This window comes from Athene noctua, chromosome 5, assembly GCF_965140245.1.
Source record: "Athene noctua chromosome 5, bAthNoc1.hap1.1, whole genome shotgun sequence".
Taxonomy (NCBI): Eukaryota; Metazoa; Chordata; class Aves; order Strigiformes; family Strigidae; genus Athene; species Athene noctua.
The window spans coordinates 64,386,230-64,406,440 of NC_134041.1; the positions used below are offsets into that span (position 1 = coordinate 64,386,230).

At 40.2% G+C, this 20,211-nt stretch overlaps 1 protein-coding gene across 1 annotated transcript in view; it reads right to left on the reverse strand.

Annotated features, from left to right (window-relative positions):
* Nucleotides 1–20,211, reverse strand: part of C5H10orf90 (chromosome 5 C10orf90 homolog) — a 67,230-nt gene that overhangs the window by 13,927 nt on the left and 33,092 nt on the right. The window contains exons 3-5 of the mRNA XM_074908491.1: nt 17,636–18,713; nt 3,039–3,329; nt 782–975 (exon numbers count right to left, since the gene is read on the reverse strand). Coding sequence (XP_074764592.1) covers nt 782–975; nt 3,039–3,329; nt 17,636–18,713 — 1,563 coding nt within the window. The remainder of the gene's footprint in view (nt 1–781; nt 976–3,038; nt 3,330–17,635; nt 18,714–20,211) is intronic.

Genomic DNA, 20,211 nt, shown 5'->3' on the forward strand with positions numbered 1-20,211 from the left:
AGATGTCTTAGTTTGAAATTTCCAGATCAGACAAAGGAAAATTTCTAAGAAAAAAAAACAACTTTCAGAAAACATATCCAAAAGGTTTTGAATTACATACTTCTATAAGTTAGCCAAATTCAAGTTCTTGATGTTTTGCCTATTTCCTTGTCTCACCCCGTCGCTGAAGCAGCTTGTCACTGACAGTTCACAAACTTTCCTGTTTATTTAGATTGTCATGCAGATCTATGCATGGATAATCCAGAAAGAAAATGCTTTCCAGTCAAAGGCTGCTTCAACATTTAAGAATGACTTGGGACAGAAGCGGAGGTTAGTCTGCAACATGCGCTGGAGGAGAAGGCAGGAAAACACGCTTGCTTCTGGGGCTTGGGATCAACCTGGAGTTGTGTCCATACTTACAGCTGCTGCTTGTGGTACTGGATGTTGTGCCCATTTGAGAAATTGGCAGTTTTGAGGTACAATTTCAAAAGCGTCTTTGGGAAATTTGCAAATCCCCAAACTTTCACCATGTTCCTCTACAAGACTAGCAGATGAGGCTTAGAATAGGGAGCTTTTACAACCCAATGGCCTAGCAAGTCTTGACAGCTTGTGCAAGCTACCAAAACGTCACTGGAAAGGAGAAAAAAATCAAGGAAATATGAACTTCTGCCCTCAGCTACTTCCCTGGAAGCAAACACCATCCATGAAGAAAAAAAAGAAAAAAGGGAAAAAAATTTTAAAAAGAAAAAAATGTAAAAAATTAACAATAAATCCCCATATTAACAACAAACTTATATTTTACCCTCAGCGTCCGTGGGGCTGGTGGAGTTTTCTCAGGCTGGGAGACGATTTCTGGCCGGGTGAACGCGTCGTTTTTCTCACGAGTAACATCTGGCGAGCGAGCCACGGATAGTGTTATCCTGCTGCCTCGCTCCCGTTCGTCCTCCTCCTTGAGCTCCTTTATTTTGTCACTTGAACCACAGAATTCATAATCACCTTCGAGAGATTTAAAAGTTCATTAAGAGTGCATGGTTAATTTTTTATTGGGTTCTCCACCTCATTAGACATAGAGGGCAATTTCTGAAATAAGAATGCCAAGGTATTATTAATAGGCCTCATTAAGCAGAATAGATCAAATCTAATCATAGGTGCTACTCACTGCCCTGTGACACCCAGAGTATCTTTCACATTAAGCCAGACATCACATTGAAGCATAATTAAGCTGCTCGGATGCTTAGCTCCATTTGCGGGTATTCGCTTACCAAAAGCAAGACACTTCTGTAACACAGTTGCATCATGGAAAGCAAAGGATATCACGCTGCGACTTGCAGTTTGAATTCATTTCAAATTATTGCACACATTGTAGGAAATAACATATTGTTATGAGCCTTAATCACATATCATTTCTCTTTGACCATACTGAGGCTTTCATAAACACTACTCTTGTTTTATTCCTTACTGATAATACCGTTTGCTTTCTATCATTTATATATATTCATTAAACAGTGGAATGACTCCATGAAAAAAAAAAAAAGGTTTATATGCATTATAGCATATCATTATGAAAGCTGTCAATTCACCAAGTCCTCCACTGAGAACAAAAAGATTATTTTCTACACTTATAATTGTGCTTTAATGCTCTATGAGTGATACTCCCTGCATGAATTAGGGCCAAAAGAGCCTATGTGCTTAAAAAATCAGAGCTGACAAGTTTCTCATTTAAAGGACAGAATGAATCCAAAATAACATAGGAACTTCGAAGAACTCCATATGAACTATTTTGAAAAGTCACACTGGAGTACCTCTTCCTTGCCAAATAATTTGATTTCTAGAACTAAGTATCTGGGAATAAAGCCCATTACTGTTTTATTTCAATTTCTAGTTACAATAAACTTAAAATATTTTCCTCTTTATGACATATTGTACATATTATATTGTACTTAAAAAAAAAAAATTAAAATGATCTGTGTTGGGTACATTTGCCTTATAAAAGCCTGAACCATATTTCCTCCCTAATACTGCTCTTGTTAACATTTTGGAAAAAAAAAAAACTTGAAACCTGTGAACATGAAAATAAACTCCTCGATAAGCCAGGTTTACAGAGGTGTTGATTAACTTTATCTTTGATAGATCTCAGTGGATGCCTCACTTTTTTAAAACTAAGTCACTTCCAGTTAGTGAAATGGCATGATTTAACGTCAGGCACCGAAAGCAGAACGTAGGCTTCTCTTGTGTAAATGGGTGTTATAGTCGGTAGTTTACAGTCAATAATGAAAAAAGTTTTGTTTACCTGCCTACAAAAAATCTGTAAGAAAAAACACTGTAAGAAAAAAAGGCTACGTGATCATTATAGCATTTTTAAGATATTCTTGGAGTAAATTTCTCACAAACTCATTGACACTAAAGCCAAATTAATCCACACTTTATCTCAGTTGTCCGCTGCAAAAATATCTTGTGCATGAATAAAGCCGCTTGTGTCATCTCCATTTTAGCTACGTGAATAAATGTTGGAAGCAAGACATCGCAACAAGTGCTGAACTAGAAAAAATTATGTTTTACATGCTGAAATTTGTTGATAATCAATTGTTAAGCTTTTTTTTTTCTTCTTTTTTTTTTCTTTTCTTCATAACGATCTCTTTAAACGAGGTATTTCATGCTGTGCCCGTGCACCACACAGTTCAGGCTGTCGTGCCAAAAGAAAAGATTGCAGAAGTAAAAGAGAGATATCAGAACAAGGTTGTAAAAATAACCTCATTTCTGGTGTTTCTTGGTTGGACTGGGACTGCTTGACTCTGCAATTTTAATGTTTTTTCAAGATTTTCTTGAATCTACTTGCAAAGTAAGCCTATCTTTCTCATTTTAATCTTGTTTTCTATTAACCATAGCAATGTATACAGTCAGATTAGTTGATTGATCTCTCACCAGATGACTCATACTCAGCACTTAAAGCTGGACAAAAATGGACTGAATTTCCATTATTTCACTTTTTTCTTTGAGACTGATCTCATCTTATTATTGAAACCATATTCCTAACAACCACAGTAGGATTTGTACCTTACTTTTTAGGAGCTGGTTTTGCCTGTGAACTTTTTCTTCCGAGAGGATTCTTGATGAAGCTTTTATATTGCACATACTACTGGAGACAGACATTTTTGGTTTCAGGATGCCCTCTGCTTGGATCTCTTTGGATTTGGAGGTGCCTTTGGAGGGACCTCTCTTTTTCGATGACCCATCAGTAGCAGCAGCGATTGCCTGTCTGGATGCTGTATCTGGAAGAGAGCCAGAGGCCGTTGTGCTGCTCCTGCCCGTGGTGCATTGCTGCTTCTTGCTTCCTGACAGCATTTGTGTTCCTGTGAAAAACAGAAAAAACAAGCCCAAATTCTATAATAAAGGATTTTTTTTTTCCTTTCAGCCCTCTAGTCCTCATAGTTTTTGTCTCCTGCAAGACTGCTTTCAGTCGTCTATTTAAAAAGTTGTGACACAAATTTTATCATGACTGCCTTGCAGCTGTACTGCAACAAAATGTTAATGATAGAAATAATCACAGAGGACACTCTTCATAAACTGCCATTCTAAATAATATATATACACTCTGATGGGCAGCGTGGAAGAAGACAAGAGGGTAAGCTATGTGCCTTTGTCTTGTCTCTTATTCACTCAAGAGGAACAATTTAGATTGGTTAAACCTGGTCACAATTACAGTCACGGATCCAGCGGTGGCTGTGTTGAAAGCTGAGGTCCAAGTGGTTTTGGGAACAGCGTTTTAACCTTTCTGTAGTGGAGCAGCTGCCTCAAGAGCATCACCCATTTCCAACATTTCTTGTGCCCCCGTTCTACTCTGTGCAAAGCCGCAGCAGGAACCAGCAGTAAAAAGGTCCAGTTTGTACAAGATATGCTTTCCCCTGGAGTTGTGTTGATGAGAGGGATGTTACACAGCAGCTACAATTGCAGGACTCTGCCATGTCACAAGTGACAGAGCTTGTCGGGTAAGCTCTGCACTGGACAAACCTTGAAGGATGATTCAAGCTGACCACTGCCACTGCCAGCAAAACTCTAGAAAACAGAGAGCGTGGGCAAATAAGCACACAGAAGTGTACATTTTCCAAGGTGCATTTTAAGCAGAGTTTCGAAGGGAGGAGAGGTAGAATAGTAAAAACAACAAAAAACAAAAACAAAACCTAAAACAACAAAACAACCCAAACCTGAAAATGAAATCCAAATAATTAGGGCGCGCATGAAAAGGGCATCAGGAACAGCAAGGGAGGGAGAAAGAGCGAGCAGACTGTATTTATTTTATATCCCTATAAAGCACTCAGCAGTGGTCACTGGTAGGGAGGGACCCACAGGGCCATGCCCACAGCATGGTTCGGCTCTTCCTTTTTTATCACGCGTATAAATTGCCTGTTGGCAGTTCTAGTCAAAAGCTGACTTGAGACCTAAAGATTTGTGTAGATGGAAATTATCAATAGCTATTAAAAAACTCTGAAAGAAGGCAACCAAGAGATTTGGGGGGTACAAGGGAAGAAAGTGGAACTGGTTTCAGACTTAACCATAAACCCAAACAAACTGGCCAGGGATTTTCCTGTTCTGTATTGTGGACATAAGACATTTAATAAATGACTGCTCTTTCATGGCAAACAGTTTTAAAAGTGGTCACATAATACTTTTCTCTGATGATTCATTCTCGGCAGCTGCCCCTCTCTAAACACTTCTATCCAGTGTCTTGGTTGAGGGCAGATGGAAGCTTAGAATTGTTTTTCACCGTTGATCCGATCCATGAGAAAGGGTGAGATGGCATATCATGTTAGATGCTTCCTTATCTCATAGTCATTAAATAAAATTAGATCCTGCAGTGTGGTGTGGGAGGTTTTCAGCTCACTTTCCCAATCCTTACTCCACTCACAATAGATGAGAAATATTCTTTGCCACAAAACGATGGTATCCTACACATTTTAGTGATCCGAATGGCTCATGTTTCTTTTAGATCATCCTGTGTTTCGGAGGAAATCAGAGGCATTAAGGTACAGCATATAGTGTTTTTCCCTTACCACGCAGATCAGAAAGCTTTTAACATCTTAAGTTCCCTTCTGTAACTGCCCATACAGGGAGAAGGAGTCAACTTCTCAGGGGATCCTCTAGTGAGGGATCCCTGAAGATCAGCATAGACAGAAAAAAACATACTTTTTTTTTTTTCTAATTAAATTAATTGAGATGAACCCCATCCTAAGCAATTTCACAGCCATACAGAAAGTCTGGTCAAAGCAAGGAAGTGCACACAGAGGTCCCAAATTCTAGGCTAGCATCCAAGCTCTCCCTCTTATCCCTGGTATAACTAGTTTTTCTCCTTGCTTTTCACACAATGCCAATATTTGCCTTATCTTTGACAAAACTTAGCTCTCTTCACAGATGAAAAGAGTTTTGATGCAAATACTCTCAACAAACTGGGCAGACTCAATGCTGTATGTACACTCGGTTAGAGCTCATGCATACAGTGGTCTGTTCCTTCATTCCCTGACTGATCCCATACCTGCAGTTACACACTGTTTCAACAAATCTTTTATGACATACAGAGGGGAAAAAAACATTGGGACAGGTTAATAGGGTCATGGGCATCAAAGAGTGTTTGTGGGAGGAGGTAGAAACAGGCAGCACGGTAGGAGAAGATGAAGAAAGCAGCAGGTATCATTAAGTAACTGCAGAGCAGCAGAGAAGGAAGTCTTTTCACGAAGGCAGCCAAGATACTAGAAGGATAAAGGGAAAAAAACCAGAGGGGAGCTAAGCCACAGAAAGAACTTGAATGGAAAACAGATTATCTCTTTAAATCATCTTTTAAATTAAAATAGTTTACTAGCCAGCAGAAAGCAGAGAGGAAAAGAAAAGAAAGTGGAAAGGAGAAAAGAGTTTCTGCTCATCCAAGGCAGCATCACAGTAGGAGATAATTTGCCTTCATATCAAGAAACGGTCTGTGCAGCAAATGTAGGTGTTGTGAAGCCAAACAGCTCCTTCACTGAGATTGTCAGACCACTCACATCACTGTTGTGTCCCCAGGGGAGGCTATTTGCTGTGGCTGGGCATTGCTATCCAAAACTACAGCACAAATTGTCAGGGTGATGAAAACGGGCAGAACAAAACCATGGAGGCCAGAGCGAGTGAAGGAGTTGTCTCTAAGTCACATCTCTAACGTCTTAGAATATGGATCTGAACAAAAGAAGGAAGAGTTGCCTGAGTATTCACACTCCATTTACTCCTAACTACCAAACTAGCTATTTGTGGATATTGGCTTCCAAGTGTAAGTACAGTAACCATCAAAAACTGTGAATTAAGCACCAGGAATTTTCTTACGTGTAGTGCAGATGTGGAGACAGCCTTCCCTTCTGTGCTGCACCCCTACCTTGCTAAAAGGAATGCCAGCAGTGGCATTCGGTCCATAAAGTTTGGGGAATCCCTACAAAGCTGTGGATTGGAGAGAAAGAAAAGGAAAGAAAGCAAGAACAAGATTAGGAATGGGGTCTAAAAGGAGAAGAGGATGATGGCTCCTTCTTAGCATTTTATGACAACAAAAGGATGTCTAAGAAAGAATTTTAGAAAGCAAGATTCCTTATAAAATTCAGGTATAAAACACTACATCCTTTCTGCATGAAAAGTGTCTTCCTTAGAACTTGTACTAATATTATAACTAAATCTTAATCCTCATTAGATTCACAGTATGGCGGGGAGGTTTGGGGTTTTTTTGGTAGTTAATTAAGTCAATAAGAAAAGGTGAGCCTTGTTCTTGTCTAACATCAAAGGCAATCAGAATAATAACTGAGCCAATTTGCTAAATTCTTTCCTCTAATTCCCTCTTGAATTAACCTTTCAATTCAAAAGATACACCCAGGCGCAGTCAATCCCCAGGAAAACACAGCAAAGCAAACCAGAGATGGGCTCCAAAGATCAACTCCCTCATCCTCAAAGCAGTTGTCAATTATCTTAACTAACGAATGCAGATGCAAATGAAATTTAGGAAAAAAAGGCAAAGGTACTTACAGGTAAGATCACAGAGTTTCCCTCTGTACATTCTGGATCCGTTTTTAATACACTGTGTGGGGAATTAGGACTGTTAGTCTCATTAAGACTATCTGGAATTGTATATCTAAATCCCCACGCACCAAACTTGAAATATATATGCCCCTCTGAGAATAGCTAGAATTGCAACTGGATGACTAGCAATATATGTTTTTTCTATTATCCCAGCTGAAAAAGGGCTTTAAAACTAATGAACAAAGACATGCAAGTGCAATGCTTTGGGAGATACAGGAGAACAAAAGTCGAAGAAACAGAAAGCAGAATGACTCTGTTAATAAAATTCAGCAAATACAGATCCTAGTTGTAACAGTTCAGCTGCCTATAGGAGAGAAAGTTAAGGAAAAAAAAAAATCATAATTACATTTGGAGAAAAGTAATTTTTTGCCCTATGCAAGAAAGAAAAAGACAACAGTTCAGTTTTTAAATAATGATTTAGTGAAAACCATTACGATATTGGAAGAGTTAAAAATACCCCTGTAAAACCAGGGGTTGGTTTTCAAAAGCTCTTTTATTAAAGAATCCTTGATCTCCGAGTAAAAGAAGTATATTGTTTTACTGTAAAGTATCTTTTTACATTTTCCTCCCTCTCCCTTCAGGGGGTTTTGCTAACAGGAAGTGACCCTGCATTACAGCAGGTTAAACTTGCCTTTCCTTGAAACATGGATAATCCAGGCAAACTTACCCTTTTCCATTGTTACTTTTTTTTTTTTTTTCCCCCCCACTTTACAACAGCATAATGCAGCTTTTCCAACTTTTGTATAACACTCTTCCTAGTGTTTCAGGGTGGAATTTTGATGCTTCATGACAAAGTGCTGCTCTGAAATTGGCCAAGGCTCATTTTCACAGATGCACAGCACCACAAATCCTCCACGACCACCAAGCAAGCCTGACAAGAGGTGGCCGGGGAAGGAGACACACAGCGTTGATTCACTGTGTGTCATTAATGAGATCAGACATCACCACTGTAGGTAAGCTTTACATTATAGACCACCTGCTGGGTTGTTTTGTTTTGGGGCTTTGTGTTGTTTTGTTTTGTTTTTTTATAAATTTAATAAAAGCCCCATGGCTCTGGGCTGCTGAGCTCTCCCAGACCTCCATGATGGGAGCGGACGCTGCCAATACCGCAAGCAGAGAGCAGCAACAATTAACGTTCCTTAAATGTAAGAAATTTTTACCTTCTTCAAGATTTAGATGCAGGCATACGTAGGCATAGGTTGTACAGAGCCCACACATGCCTCAAGCAGGCAAGCAGCCATCCATAATCCAAACCAAGATTCCAGCCTCCTGATGACAAAGACTGATGACTCAATTCCTATCATGAATCAAGTATTACCACTCCTAAGCCATACAATCTTAGATATAAGTAAACAGCCCGCATCATCTCAACAGCCTGGTAACACAGAAAAATGGAAACATTGAGAGCAATGACAATATTATTAGTTATTTCAATGTTTGTCAAGGGATGGAAGATAGGACGGATAATTTATTGTTCAGATCACTGCCAAGGAAAAAAACATCACTTTTAATCATTCAACAAGCTGCAGTCAGCAAGGAGTACTACAAAATTCAGGTGTTCGTACTAAAATTTCTGCTGACCAGCAGTGAGACCCATGTTCTTAACTGCCTTCTGATGGTTGTCAGATGACTCGTTCGCAAGAGGCAGTGTCAGCTGCTGTTCAGCATTAGCATCCATGGAAACTATCTGTACTGCAAAAAATCCTGACAGCAGTGTAGCTCTTCCCGTGCTCCCTAATCAACATGTAGTGCTTAACAAGGTCTTGGATTTACTTTTCAATAAAAACCTGGCACTGGATCCTGAAAAAAAGGGCTGGGCCATATCCTCAGCTCCATTCCCAGAACTGTCAAGACCCAAAGTTGAGGCACGTTTGTAAGCTTGAATCAAGAGAATCAGTCAGACTGTTACTCCCAATTAACATGTCGTTGTACCTACACTAACGCTTCTTCAAACAACCCTGCCTGGTGAGGATAAGGCTTAATTATCTTGGCTATATCAATAACTCCTCAAGCTAAGAGTCTAGATTAAAAAATTAACAAAAAAGGATTTTTTTCTTCTAGCTAGCTCTTTTGTTTTTTTTCAAAATGATGTTGACAGCTGTGGACACATTTCTGGGAAGGAAGATACTTTTGCAAAAGCTAACATTTGACTGCGGAAAGTCATAATAATTTAAAAAGGAAATCTTATCAAGTTTACCTAAGAGCTATTAGGTTTCAAACCTATAATCAGTCCAAAATGGGAAGAGCCTCTTGATTTCAAGAAACATCTTGTTTACTTTTGGCTTTTGGCAAAATTAATGTAGTCCAACACTTGGCTTCAGAGCAAACAATTCCATAATGCAGCTAATCAACAGCACCTAACAATGTCTCTCTGTGGTGGCCTGTCGTTTTATTTTCTCAAAACGCTTTGCAAATAATTAATCAATCTCCTCCCTTGGTGTTAAATAAGGGAACACCACTTATTTCAGGGAGGTAATGGGTAGCTCAGGACAGGATGTGACACCCCAGCTCCAGCGGCGCAGGGAGAGGCTCAGTGGAACAAGAGCGTAATTTGCAACGACTGCACCAGCAAAAAGGAAACGTTCCTGCCTGGCACCTGCAGGAGATCATCTTACACTCTGAATCATGAGAGGGTATTATTGCTGCAGAATATTTTAGTGGTCAGGAAATAATCCACCCACATGATTTGATTCGACTGCTTGCACCACTGAGTTCCCGATACCCAGCTGGTCGACAACAGCATTTGTATATTTTGCTAACATTTTTCCCCTTTTCTTCCTATGTGCTGGGACAGGATGAAAGGAAAAATATTCCTTTTTCATTAAACCTTTCATAATTTGGAGGTTGGTCAAGCACCTGCTAACTATTTTCTCACTGAAGATAGTCGGTCTTAGATTTTAGACTCACGTCTCAAATCATCACTGGTTGTCTTGTCATGCCTTCTGGCCACGCGACACCAAGTCCATGTCTTTAACAAACCCAACACTCCGAGGCAACTGGTTCTCAGAGAGGATCTCTGTTCATATGGGTAAGAACCATGGAAGCAGTTACTGAAAACACTTTGAAATTTGCTGCTGTACTTTCAAGACATTCTCTGTAACATCCACGTAACAAAAAAATCTCGGACACCCATGTTTGCATTTCAAGGATGTCACGCTAGAAGCTATCAGGCACTACTGTAGTGATTCAAGGGGTAATGTGATGCAGTGTGGCTTTAAGAAAAAATGTTCAGGATGATTCAGAACATTTAAATGGTGATTTGCAGGGTAAGAAATGTATCGACCACTTGGTATTCTCATCATGTCAAAGACACCTAGTTGTTCAGCTCTTTCTGATAATTTACTGCAGCCAGACTGAGCCAAGTACTCATTTCACAGACTGCAGAAGAGTTGCTCATAGTTTAAACCAAGTGTGAATAAGGGGAAAAAGAGGCCCTTTACTCCAGTGGCATAATGCAGTCACTGAGACCACATAGCCCATTTCTTTCTCTTAATCATTATCTTAATAATTCTAGTATTCAGCCCTCCACTGCTCGCCCTGAGTGCTAACGAGTGACTTGCCTGCTCCAGAGTCTTTCACTTCAAATTGTCTCACATTTTTACCAAACCTGACAGTTCAAGATAGAAATGTCCACGCTGCACAAGATGGAAAACAGTGGGGGGAAAAAAAAAAAAAAAAAAAATCAAACCCTTAACTTTCACATGCCAAAACAAGGAGAGCTGAACTTTAATTTGGATCTTCAGCAGACAATATGATCATACTTGGGAAAATGATTCTAATTTATGAGTTTCACTCGAGGAAATGTTGTTCATACCATCATCAACAGGGCAAACATCCTTCTGTCTTCTAGGACAACAATGGCCTTTCTATCCAACAGGTTCCTCGCTATGCCCCATAGTTTAAAATCAAGCCTTTGATCTGCAAAAGGCACGTTTCCTGAAGGTAAGGAGCTCCTTCAAACTCCAGTCAAGTTATTTTATGGTCATGCCCTTAAACAAGTAAACAAACAAACAAAAATATCTCCATTAAAAAAAAAAAAAAAACAAAAAAAAACCCCCAAAAATCCCCCACAACCAACAACAACAACAAAAAAAAAACCACACAAAAAAACCAAACAAACAAATCAAAACTCAACTGTTCCCCCAACCATCCATGGCTGCTTGTTACCTAAAACCACAGAGAAATTGTGGAAGAACAATTAGCTCCATAGGAAAATATGAGTGCTTTAGTTGCAGCCAGGGTCACTGTGACATCACAGTGCCACTGAATCACCGGTGTCATCATTGAAAACCAGCATAAGAGCAGCCTTAGCTCACACAGCCTTGGGCATCATCCAGCCTAGGACCTCCAACAGTACCTACACATCCATATGACAGGGCAGAAGGCCACAACGCTCTTCTGAGTCCTGTAGTTTTTCTAAATAAGTGGTGTAAGAAAGAAATCTCCTCCACACTGATCCCTTGCTTCACCTCTAATACCCAATGAGCATCATCACCCCTTCCCTTTTTCACAGCAGATGATGGGGAAAGTGGCAGCAGGCATTTGAAACTAAGAGCAAAGCTCAAGAGCCTGGTACTCCTTATATAAATGTAAAAGGACCCTCCAGAGAAGAGGAGGCATCCCCTTCCTTCTAAAAATGAATTAAAAAGCTCCAAGATAAGGAGAGGCAACTCCTATTGCCCAGCACACAGGCTGCAGTTTGTCTTGACGGCTGAAAGCATCTTCCAGAGTCACTAGTAACTGGGGACTGACACTGTTTTCAACATCTGTAAGGCCTGAGCCCTCAGTTTCTCAGCATCCGATATAGTACATGAAGGTCACACTTCAGCATGACACAGACCCAATGACACAAAATGTCTAGACTAAGGAAAATTGACAGCCTCCTCCATTTTAAATTTATACCAGATGAAGTGAAACATCAAAGGAGCTCCTTTTAATGGGCTTTTTGGCATGTGGTCCTTTGTTCTTAACAAGTCGGCACCAGCTGCTATGTCCATAATGCCAAGTCAGAAACGTCCCCGGCCAGATTCTCGGCTGATGTAAATCAGTGTCACTCCTCTGAAGGCAGATATTTCTATTGGTTGACATCAGCTAAAGATTTGGCTCCCCGTGCTTAGCAGGTGCAAGCTAAAGTAAAATCTTCTGTGCCATATTTCACATTTCTCCTGTCTTCACCATCACTACTGCTGTACACATTCTCAGGCTGGAGAGTTAATTAGCATCAGCTGTAGCTACTCAAGTTTCTATACAATAAATTCCATATTGTAAGGAACAGCTTTCCTCTAATTATATCTTGTTCGTGTGTGTATATATATATATATTTCCTCCCCCCCCCCCATACACCCACACTCTTGTACTCCGGGTTATTGTGTGGTGACTTTCCCATAAACAGACAATGAGGTGAGAACACCAGATAGGCCACATTCATTCACTGCAACACTTCAAATACAGTTTAATAACTGAAAGTAAATACTATTAATAGCCTTCAGTCTTAAGATTGCCTACTTTAACCCATCCTGATTACCATGAATATATCATAGTTTAAAGGTGACCTACAAATATTTTCTGATATACAAATGTCTCAAACACCAGGGGCTTTTCAATGTGTATTTGAAGTCAAAACAATTTTTTTTTGCTTTGCAGGTAGCAGCATATTGAAATTCCTCAGCATCAGCTGTTCTGATTTTACTCCAGTACAAGTACAGAGTGAGAGGGAGATATGCACACTACAGAAAAAAAATTAAAATACCTCTTGAAACAAATTAAAGTCTAGTTATTTACCCCTTAGAAAACATGCTGCTGGCTTCAGCACTTGTTAATAAAACTCTTGTTTAAGAAGAAAACAGTAGCCTGTAATCATCTGGGGCCATTCCACACCCCAAAAGCCCAGATCCCATCTCAGTTTTCCCTATTCACTGTCTTGGGTTGTTTTAATTAAGTAAATTATTCTTTCAAGTCACCTGCCGCTCTCTGGGAAAAAGTATAAGCAACTACAATAGCAGCTCTCTGATCTGTCTTGTTCACCAATTTAAAGATGTTCTTCCCCTTCTTGAGCGCTTCATTTCTGCGTTCTGAAGGAGCAGGGACACCAGCAAGGCAGGCCCCACCAGACACCCCCGTGGAGGGGCTGGCTCCCAGTGCCCGCACCGACCGCCACCCGCATTCACAACCATCGCCATCACCTCCCACTGCTGACTCACGCATACCTCATAATCCTGATTTCCCTACTTCTGGGTAGTTTACATAGCAGTATGATCCATCAGGTGACCTTTTGTCATCTCCCTGCTCCACATCTCCTGTATCTCAACATAGGGCTACGGTAACCCGCACAGCACCTACCATCCAAACTGGATTTACATTTCTCTCCACCTCAGCGGATCTTCCTTAATAACTCTGCACAGCAGTTTTGGGCATGACAACAAAGAAAACCAAGAGTTTAGTTGTTATAAAAGTTGAAGCGTTAGCAGAAATTATTTCCTTTTATAACACAGCTGAGGTTTGTGGAGGTGCTCAGGGATCAAGTTGTTTATGTTTATCTAAGCTTAAACAGATTTAGATGTTGGAATTTATAATCTTTCATCATAAAGTGATTATATTGTTTAATCAAGAGGTCAAAATGAATTTAAAAGTTGTCCCATATTCTTCTCTTTGCCCCTTTTTAATAATTCAGCATAGAGCCCTGTAGGTAATAGATTGTAGAAGATGGATGGAAAACTAGATATTCACGTGGAATATATCCTTCATGAAATGTAGGTGAGAAATTAAGATTAAAAATGCTCCTGTCTTCAGCAGAAACAAGACTAATCTTTTCATTTTTAACTTACCTTGTATTTATGAGACATCAGCTATAGACAGTAAAGGAAATTGCAACATTTGCCTAAAAGCAGGGTTAGCAAGTTCTGACAGCTCGTTAAAAGCCATGACCGAAGGCAGGGTGATGCACATCAATCACCTGTGACAAGGACCTCATGGAGCTTGGCCTGGGCTTACCCTTGGTCGTATCTCTGAGGTGGGTCATGTGGCTCTCAGTGGGCCATTTCACGTTAACCAGTACACGTTCGTTAAACTGCCCAAGGGATTGAAATGCTGGCCACTCATTAAACACAATCATGCCCTACGACTTTACGTCCTCCTGCAGCTCAAGTGTGACTTCACGTGTAGCATGGATTTTCCAGCACTTACAGTCCAATTCCTTGCCAGACAATGGAAGTAAAGTACCCAAAGTAACGGAGTCAGTAGAAGATACAGTCCACAGCGGTGAAATCACAAGATCATGTTCCATCCTTGGGATACCACAGCATGAAACATGGCTTTAAACACTAACTGAGTCTGAGAGATTTGGATTCCTAACTATAATTACCATCCATGAGCATAGCCCAAGATTTACATTTCATTAATATTCCTAAAATATCCTTTTCACATGTGGCACATTGTGGAAATATATGTCTCTGGAGATTATCTGGACCAACCTCCTGCTGAAACAGGGCCTTAGATTAGGTTATCCAGGTCCATGTAAAGCCAAGTCTTGAATACTTGGATTTGAACATGAAATAGTATGAGTAATAGTATAAGTAAAGTGATCATTACTTTAGTAAAGCCACATGAAAAATTAGGAAAAAGACACTCCAAAGGGGCCATCACTCAACCGGCCTTATAGGAAACAGCAAACCTGGCCAAAGTACCTGTAAAGCAGGGAAGTATTTGGGTGCTCATTCCACTTCAGGTCCTAATAAAGCAGCCTATGCATCCTGGAAACTACATTTACAGATTTCATATAAATAAAGTCTAGTCCTGAAAGTAATCTTTTTTTTTTTTTTTTTTTTTTTTTTACCATGGTGATGTTATTACCACTTGTATTTCTGCTGGCAGGAAGGTATTGCCTACAGCTGCAAACTAATATAAACTCAAACTTTCTGGGTCATCAGAAATGTGATGGACAAAGTGCTCTCCACAGTTCCTTAAGCCACAAGATAACTATGTTAAAGTATTAACACTGTGCCAAAAATTGTTCGTTGCCCTTTCTTTGTTAGTTCTTCCTTCTTTTTAAACATTTAATTTCACAAACATTTCATTACACAAACATATAGAAGACCAAAGCTTAACATGAATGGATTTGGAGGGGGAAAAAAAAAAAATCTAAAAGAATTGGGAATCTGTAATGGTATAAAGGACTTTGCTGATGGGATAGTTATTTTGTTGTGCTGGTAAAGCAGCATCTTGCAATATAGGTCTTGTAATATTCAGCTGTACAGACAGAAGTGCCACAGCAAAAAGCAGGAAGGCAACAGTGTTCCATTATAGATTTTGTTAGATATTTAAGACTAGTCTAAGAAAAAAAAAAAAAAAAAAAAACACAACACATAACGGGCTGTAGGATTGTACCAGATTTACACCAGAACGGAGTATTGGACCTAAGAGATCACTTCTCTCCCTCACTTCACCCATTTTCAGGACTAAAAGGAACTCACTTTTTCATTTTCTCCCAGGTTAAAATCATACCAATTGCCTTTTATTTCAACGAACAGTGCGGATGTCTCACGCATTTAACTAGGTTTCTTATGATTTGTCACATTTAATGGCTGATGGCTATGCAAGACTTCATTACTTCGTGGATCCTGGTGAGAGACTGTTGTTTTGAAGCATTATTCTGGCTGTTTACACGAATTTCACACAGGAAAGTTGTAGTAAGCTGATAAACACCTTCTTATGTATTACAAAGGGTCTGATTAGGAGAAATATATATCTTTACATTCTACATTATTGCTCACACAAAAGGTGGAAGCAGTTAAAAAGGTAACACTTCCCATGTTTATTTACACCTATATTCTTGAGTACACAAATGGTGGAAGTCATTTTTCAAAACCACTATTTCTCAGCTGGTTACCTCACTTATTTCCCCTTTCAGTAAAACTGTGGAACCATGAGCAGTGTCCTGTTTCACTTTTTAATTACTTCTAGTAAAAGTGATTCTTTCATGGCCACCACTGTATCACCAAGCCCAGGGAAGGCTCAATATTATTCTAATCCTTGTTTCTGTGATATATCACAGAGAGACTTTAGATGGTGTTGAACGCAGCCTTGAATACATATAATTCCTATCAAAATCTCAGAAGGACATTATTATTTGAAATTAGGTTGGTATGCAATGAAATCCAAAACTGTAGTAGTTAATTTTCTGGTGTCAGCCAGTGAAAGGCCCTCACCAACCCTCACTCTTTTACATTCCTCCCCCCAACTCTTTAGCACTGGTGGGCATCTTCAGTCTCCAGCTCCCCACTCTGCCATCTCCCCTTCAACAACAACCTGAATTACACTTATAAGGAAATATTTTATCTCAGCCTTTCTTCAGCAACCAGTCTGAGGGGTGCTTCACCCTGTGGACCCATGCAGCTTTCATTGAAGGACCTGACTCTGCAGTTACTGATGCTGCTGGTTTCTCTGTGGAAAATCCTGGCTCTGTGGAAAATTTTCTTAAAGGTTAAGGCAGGAGGCCTCTGAATGAAGCAGTGCCTTCTCACTGTTTGCACCCTGACAACAGCAAGAGCCATCCCACTGCTTGCAGGCACGGGAAAGTGAGTGTAGCAGTGAAAAGCAAGGTGTAAAGGGATGTTGCAGCCGGGGTTTTGTACCTTGTCTGGCCCATGAGACGGCTTGCAGCTTCTTTTTTTCCCTTTGCACATTAGGAAGATGAAAGTACAAATGAATCTTAGAAGTAGCTTATGTTCTATACTGACCCTTAGAGCAAGAAAGCCATATAAGAGCAGGGTAGTTGCAATTAAACACATCCCAAGGTCACAGGACACGTGGGGGGTAAGATTTAACCTTAGTGCTTTTGGTAAAAACCAGACTCACTCGTTGACATTCTCCCCATCCACACTCTCTTCCTGGAGAGTCAATAAACTCAGCTGTGGTTATTCAAGCGCACTGTAAAATAGCTGCTACAACCCAGTGCAGCAGAAGCTACGCCACTCTGGGTATGAAGCAATCCCCACAGTACCTTTCCGCTCCCTGAGAGCAATGTTGTGAAGAAAATATTATGTTTGCAAAATGCTTGGAGATGTTTGAAACAAATGTGTTCAAGATTTGCAAGCCATTTACCTAGAGCCATTAGTTATAAAAACCTAGGCTTATTACTATAGCCTTACTAAATAAAAGCTGAAAACAAGATTATTTTTAATTGCAAAACCAAGCATAGTGCAGCCATCTCCTTCTTAATCTCACACCTTGAAATTCAGCCCTTATACAAGGAAAGACCTAATAATTTTCAGGGGCTAAGTGCTTGCATGTTGCTGGAAGAAAAAAAAAAAGTTATAAATGGTTAAAAATACAAATTTAATGCAGAAGACACAGGCAGAGTTTTCTTTATCATCTGATGAGCAGCACGTATCTCTAGCATGGCAAATATAGTCATGGTAGTCCTGGAACTGAAAGTGTCTGGGTTGTGCTCTGACTCACCGTGCCTTTGCAGAAGCAAGGATTACTACTGCTATCATCTGTTTACATAAAATCCTTGTGGTGGGTCTGCTCCAGCCCGAACCTCTGCTCCACCAGACTGAGGTTTATGGAAATTACTTACCTGCCTCGTCACTTGAATTAGGAAGCTGGAGAGAAAATGTAGTGTGATAGCTGCCAGAGTGCTTAACATCATCTTTCTTTGTTGTTACTACATTATTAGGTCCTCTGGGTATATCCACAAATACTGGAAGTTCAGAGACAAAGACACTTTGCAAAGGGTATTTACTACCCAAGGAGCCTTCCTTTGTTTTCTCTTTATTAATTACATTATTTTCTGTTAAGCCTGCACTCAAGTTTGATCTGAGTGGAGTCTTGTTTTCTCCTAGGAGCTTTGTTTGAGATATCTCCGCTATTGGCTCTCCATTAGCTATGCCATCTACTCCATCTGCTGTTAATCTAGACAAACTGCAATTTATATTGAAGGACAACGTTGATCTGTGAATTTTTTGGCATTTAATTCGAGGTTGGTCAATGCACACATTGAGTGACTTATCTAAATAATAGATGGTATTTGGACACCGCTGAGAAACCTGAAGGTGGACACAGGAGATGAATGAAGGTGATACTTTCTCTCTCCCATCATTGCTTTGAAGACCCATGCTGTTCTTGTTTCCAGGGTCAAAAAGCCTCTTTCTTGGCTCTTCACCTAACTGTGAGCAAGACTCAGAAATCTTCAATGGAGAGGCACGTTGGCTTGCGTGGCTTGGTGGAGACCAGAGATGGAGGGCAGGAGGGGCTCTGCTCGAGGTGGGGGACGTGGCGTTGGGCTCTTGCACAGCTCCAGGTCCACGTGCTGGCTCATCGGAGCCTGCAGCAACACGTCTGGCTGTAACTGTTATGGAGGCAAACCCTTTCTGCTGGTTTTGACACTGTTTTTCCTCTGCAGCGGGAGAATCCGATGAAGATGTGGTGTCATCTAAAGATGCCTGAATTTCTAATCTGCTGGGAAGCACCATAAATGCTCTGTCGATGTCTGAACCACGGTTAACCAAAGATTGCTTTGTGTGATAAGCACTGGGCTGGAGGATTGTGGACTGCATAGACAAAGCAGGCCAATTTTCTTTCGATTTATTCTCATCAATCATCTGTGAAATGACTATCGGTGAAATCAATGTCGTATTTTGTGATGGCAGAGATTCCTGCAAATGAAAAGTTTCAAATTATCAACATACTCTATCAGAATATCACAGAATCATCTCGGTTGGAAAGGACCCTGGAGATCATCTAGTCCAACCATTCGCCTGGCACAGTTCCCACCTACAGCATATCCTTAAGCTCTAAATCGACCCGACTCTTGAACCCCTCCAGGGATGGGGACTCCACCACCTCCCTGGGCAGCCCATTCCAACGCCTAAAAATATGTGTAACTATCTACCATGTCTCACACCAAACAGTTTAGTTCAAGTTTTCTTCTTAACTTTCTATTCATATTAACTTTTTTGTCATTTAAAAATACATGCTCTTGAAATCAGCTCTTTATTGTCTGAGACTTTAAGGAAAACCTTATCATTCTGGTGCAAACAAAAAAAAATTACTTTAAAAATGTGTATTCTATAGTATTATTTTCAGTATTGAACCCATTGTTGCAGTTGGTATTTGTGGCTGCTATGTTTGTTGAAAAATGGTCATGTCAAAGGCAATTGCCAGTTTCAGACTCTAAATTGTTCTTCCAATGGCCTGCTGGAATTAAAATGCATTTAAGCATATTATAAATCATTAGCCTGAAGGTCCACATTTTCCATCACATGCTGCACTGGACACGTGAGCACCAGGGTCATGACTGCCCTACAACCTCAACAGCTATAAAAGTGGAAAACCTCCTCTGTGATCTCTCCCACAAGAGTGATGTAATCACCAGTAAGGGCTTTGGGTACTATTTTAATTCATTATTTCCCTCTTGCTTAGGATTACTTAGTGGCACCTATCAGTGATGTAAAGCCACATATGTCCAAGATTGATTGACAGCAGCCCAGATTCATTTTTCCAACCATGACAGTAAACATCTATCTTGATATACCATACAGTACTTCACTGGACGTGACAAAGGAGGTGCTTTTACGTTAAAGCTATCTGACAAAGAGTAAACCTGACTTTAAAATCTCCTGCTATTTTTTTCCACTCGGCTGGTCACAGAAGTCACATGCAATAAAGCATCTGGCCTAATCTCACTGCTGCTGTAAATTGGCTGATTAGATTGCTCCTGCCCTGTGTTCCTAGATCTCTCGATCCTAATAGAAAAAAAACCACCGAACAGGCATGCAAAATCTGAGGATTAGCTTCATAATGAAAGTTCATCCAACTTCATTTGGAGTTTGGGTGCCATTTGCTGTACTGCTCCTGCTTGTTATGAATTCATCTCAGTCATATCTGGGGTCTATTATCTGATAATCAATGCCAGTACTCGGCAAGCATTCCACAAAACATAATATTATTCTTCCTCAAGGAAGACAGCATAATATTCTTCTTCTTCAAGAAAGAGCCCTATGAGTGACAGTAGTGACCTCCTGGTTATCCTTCTCAGGGCTTGGGTGCTGGAGTCAGGACGCTGCACTGGAGCCCCTGGGGAAAACCATTCTTGCAGTCCTGTCCTCAATGCATGGAAACAACAAGAAAACGGGCTCCTTTCTTCTTGGGAAG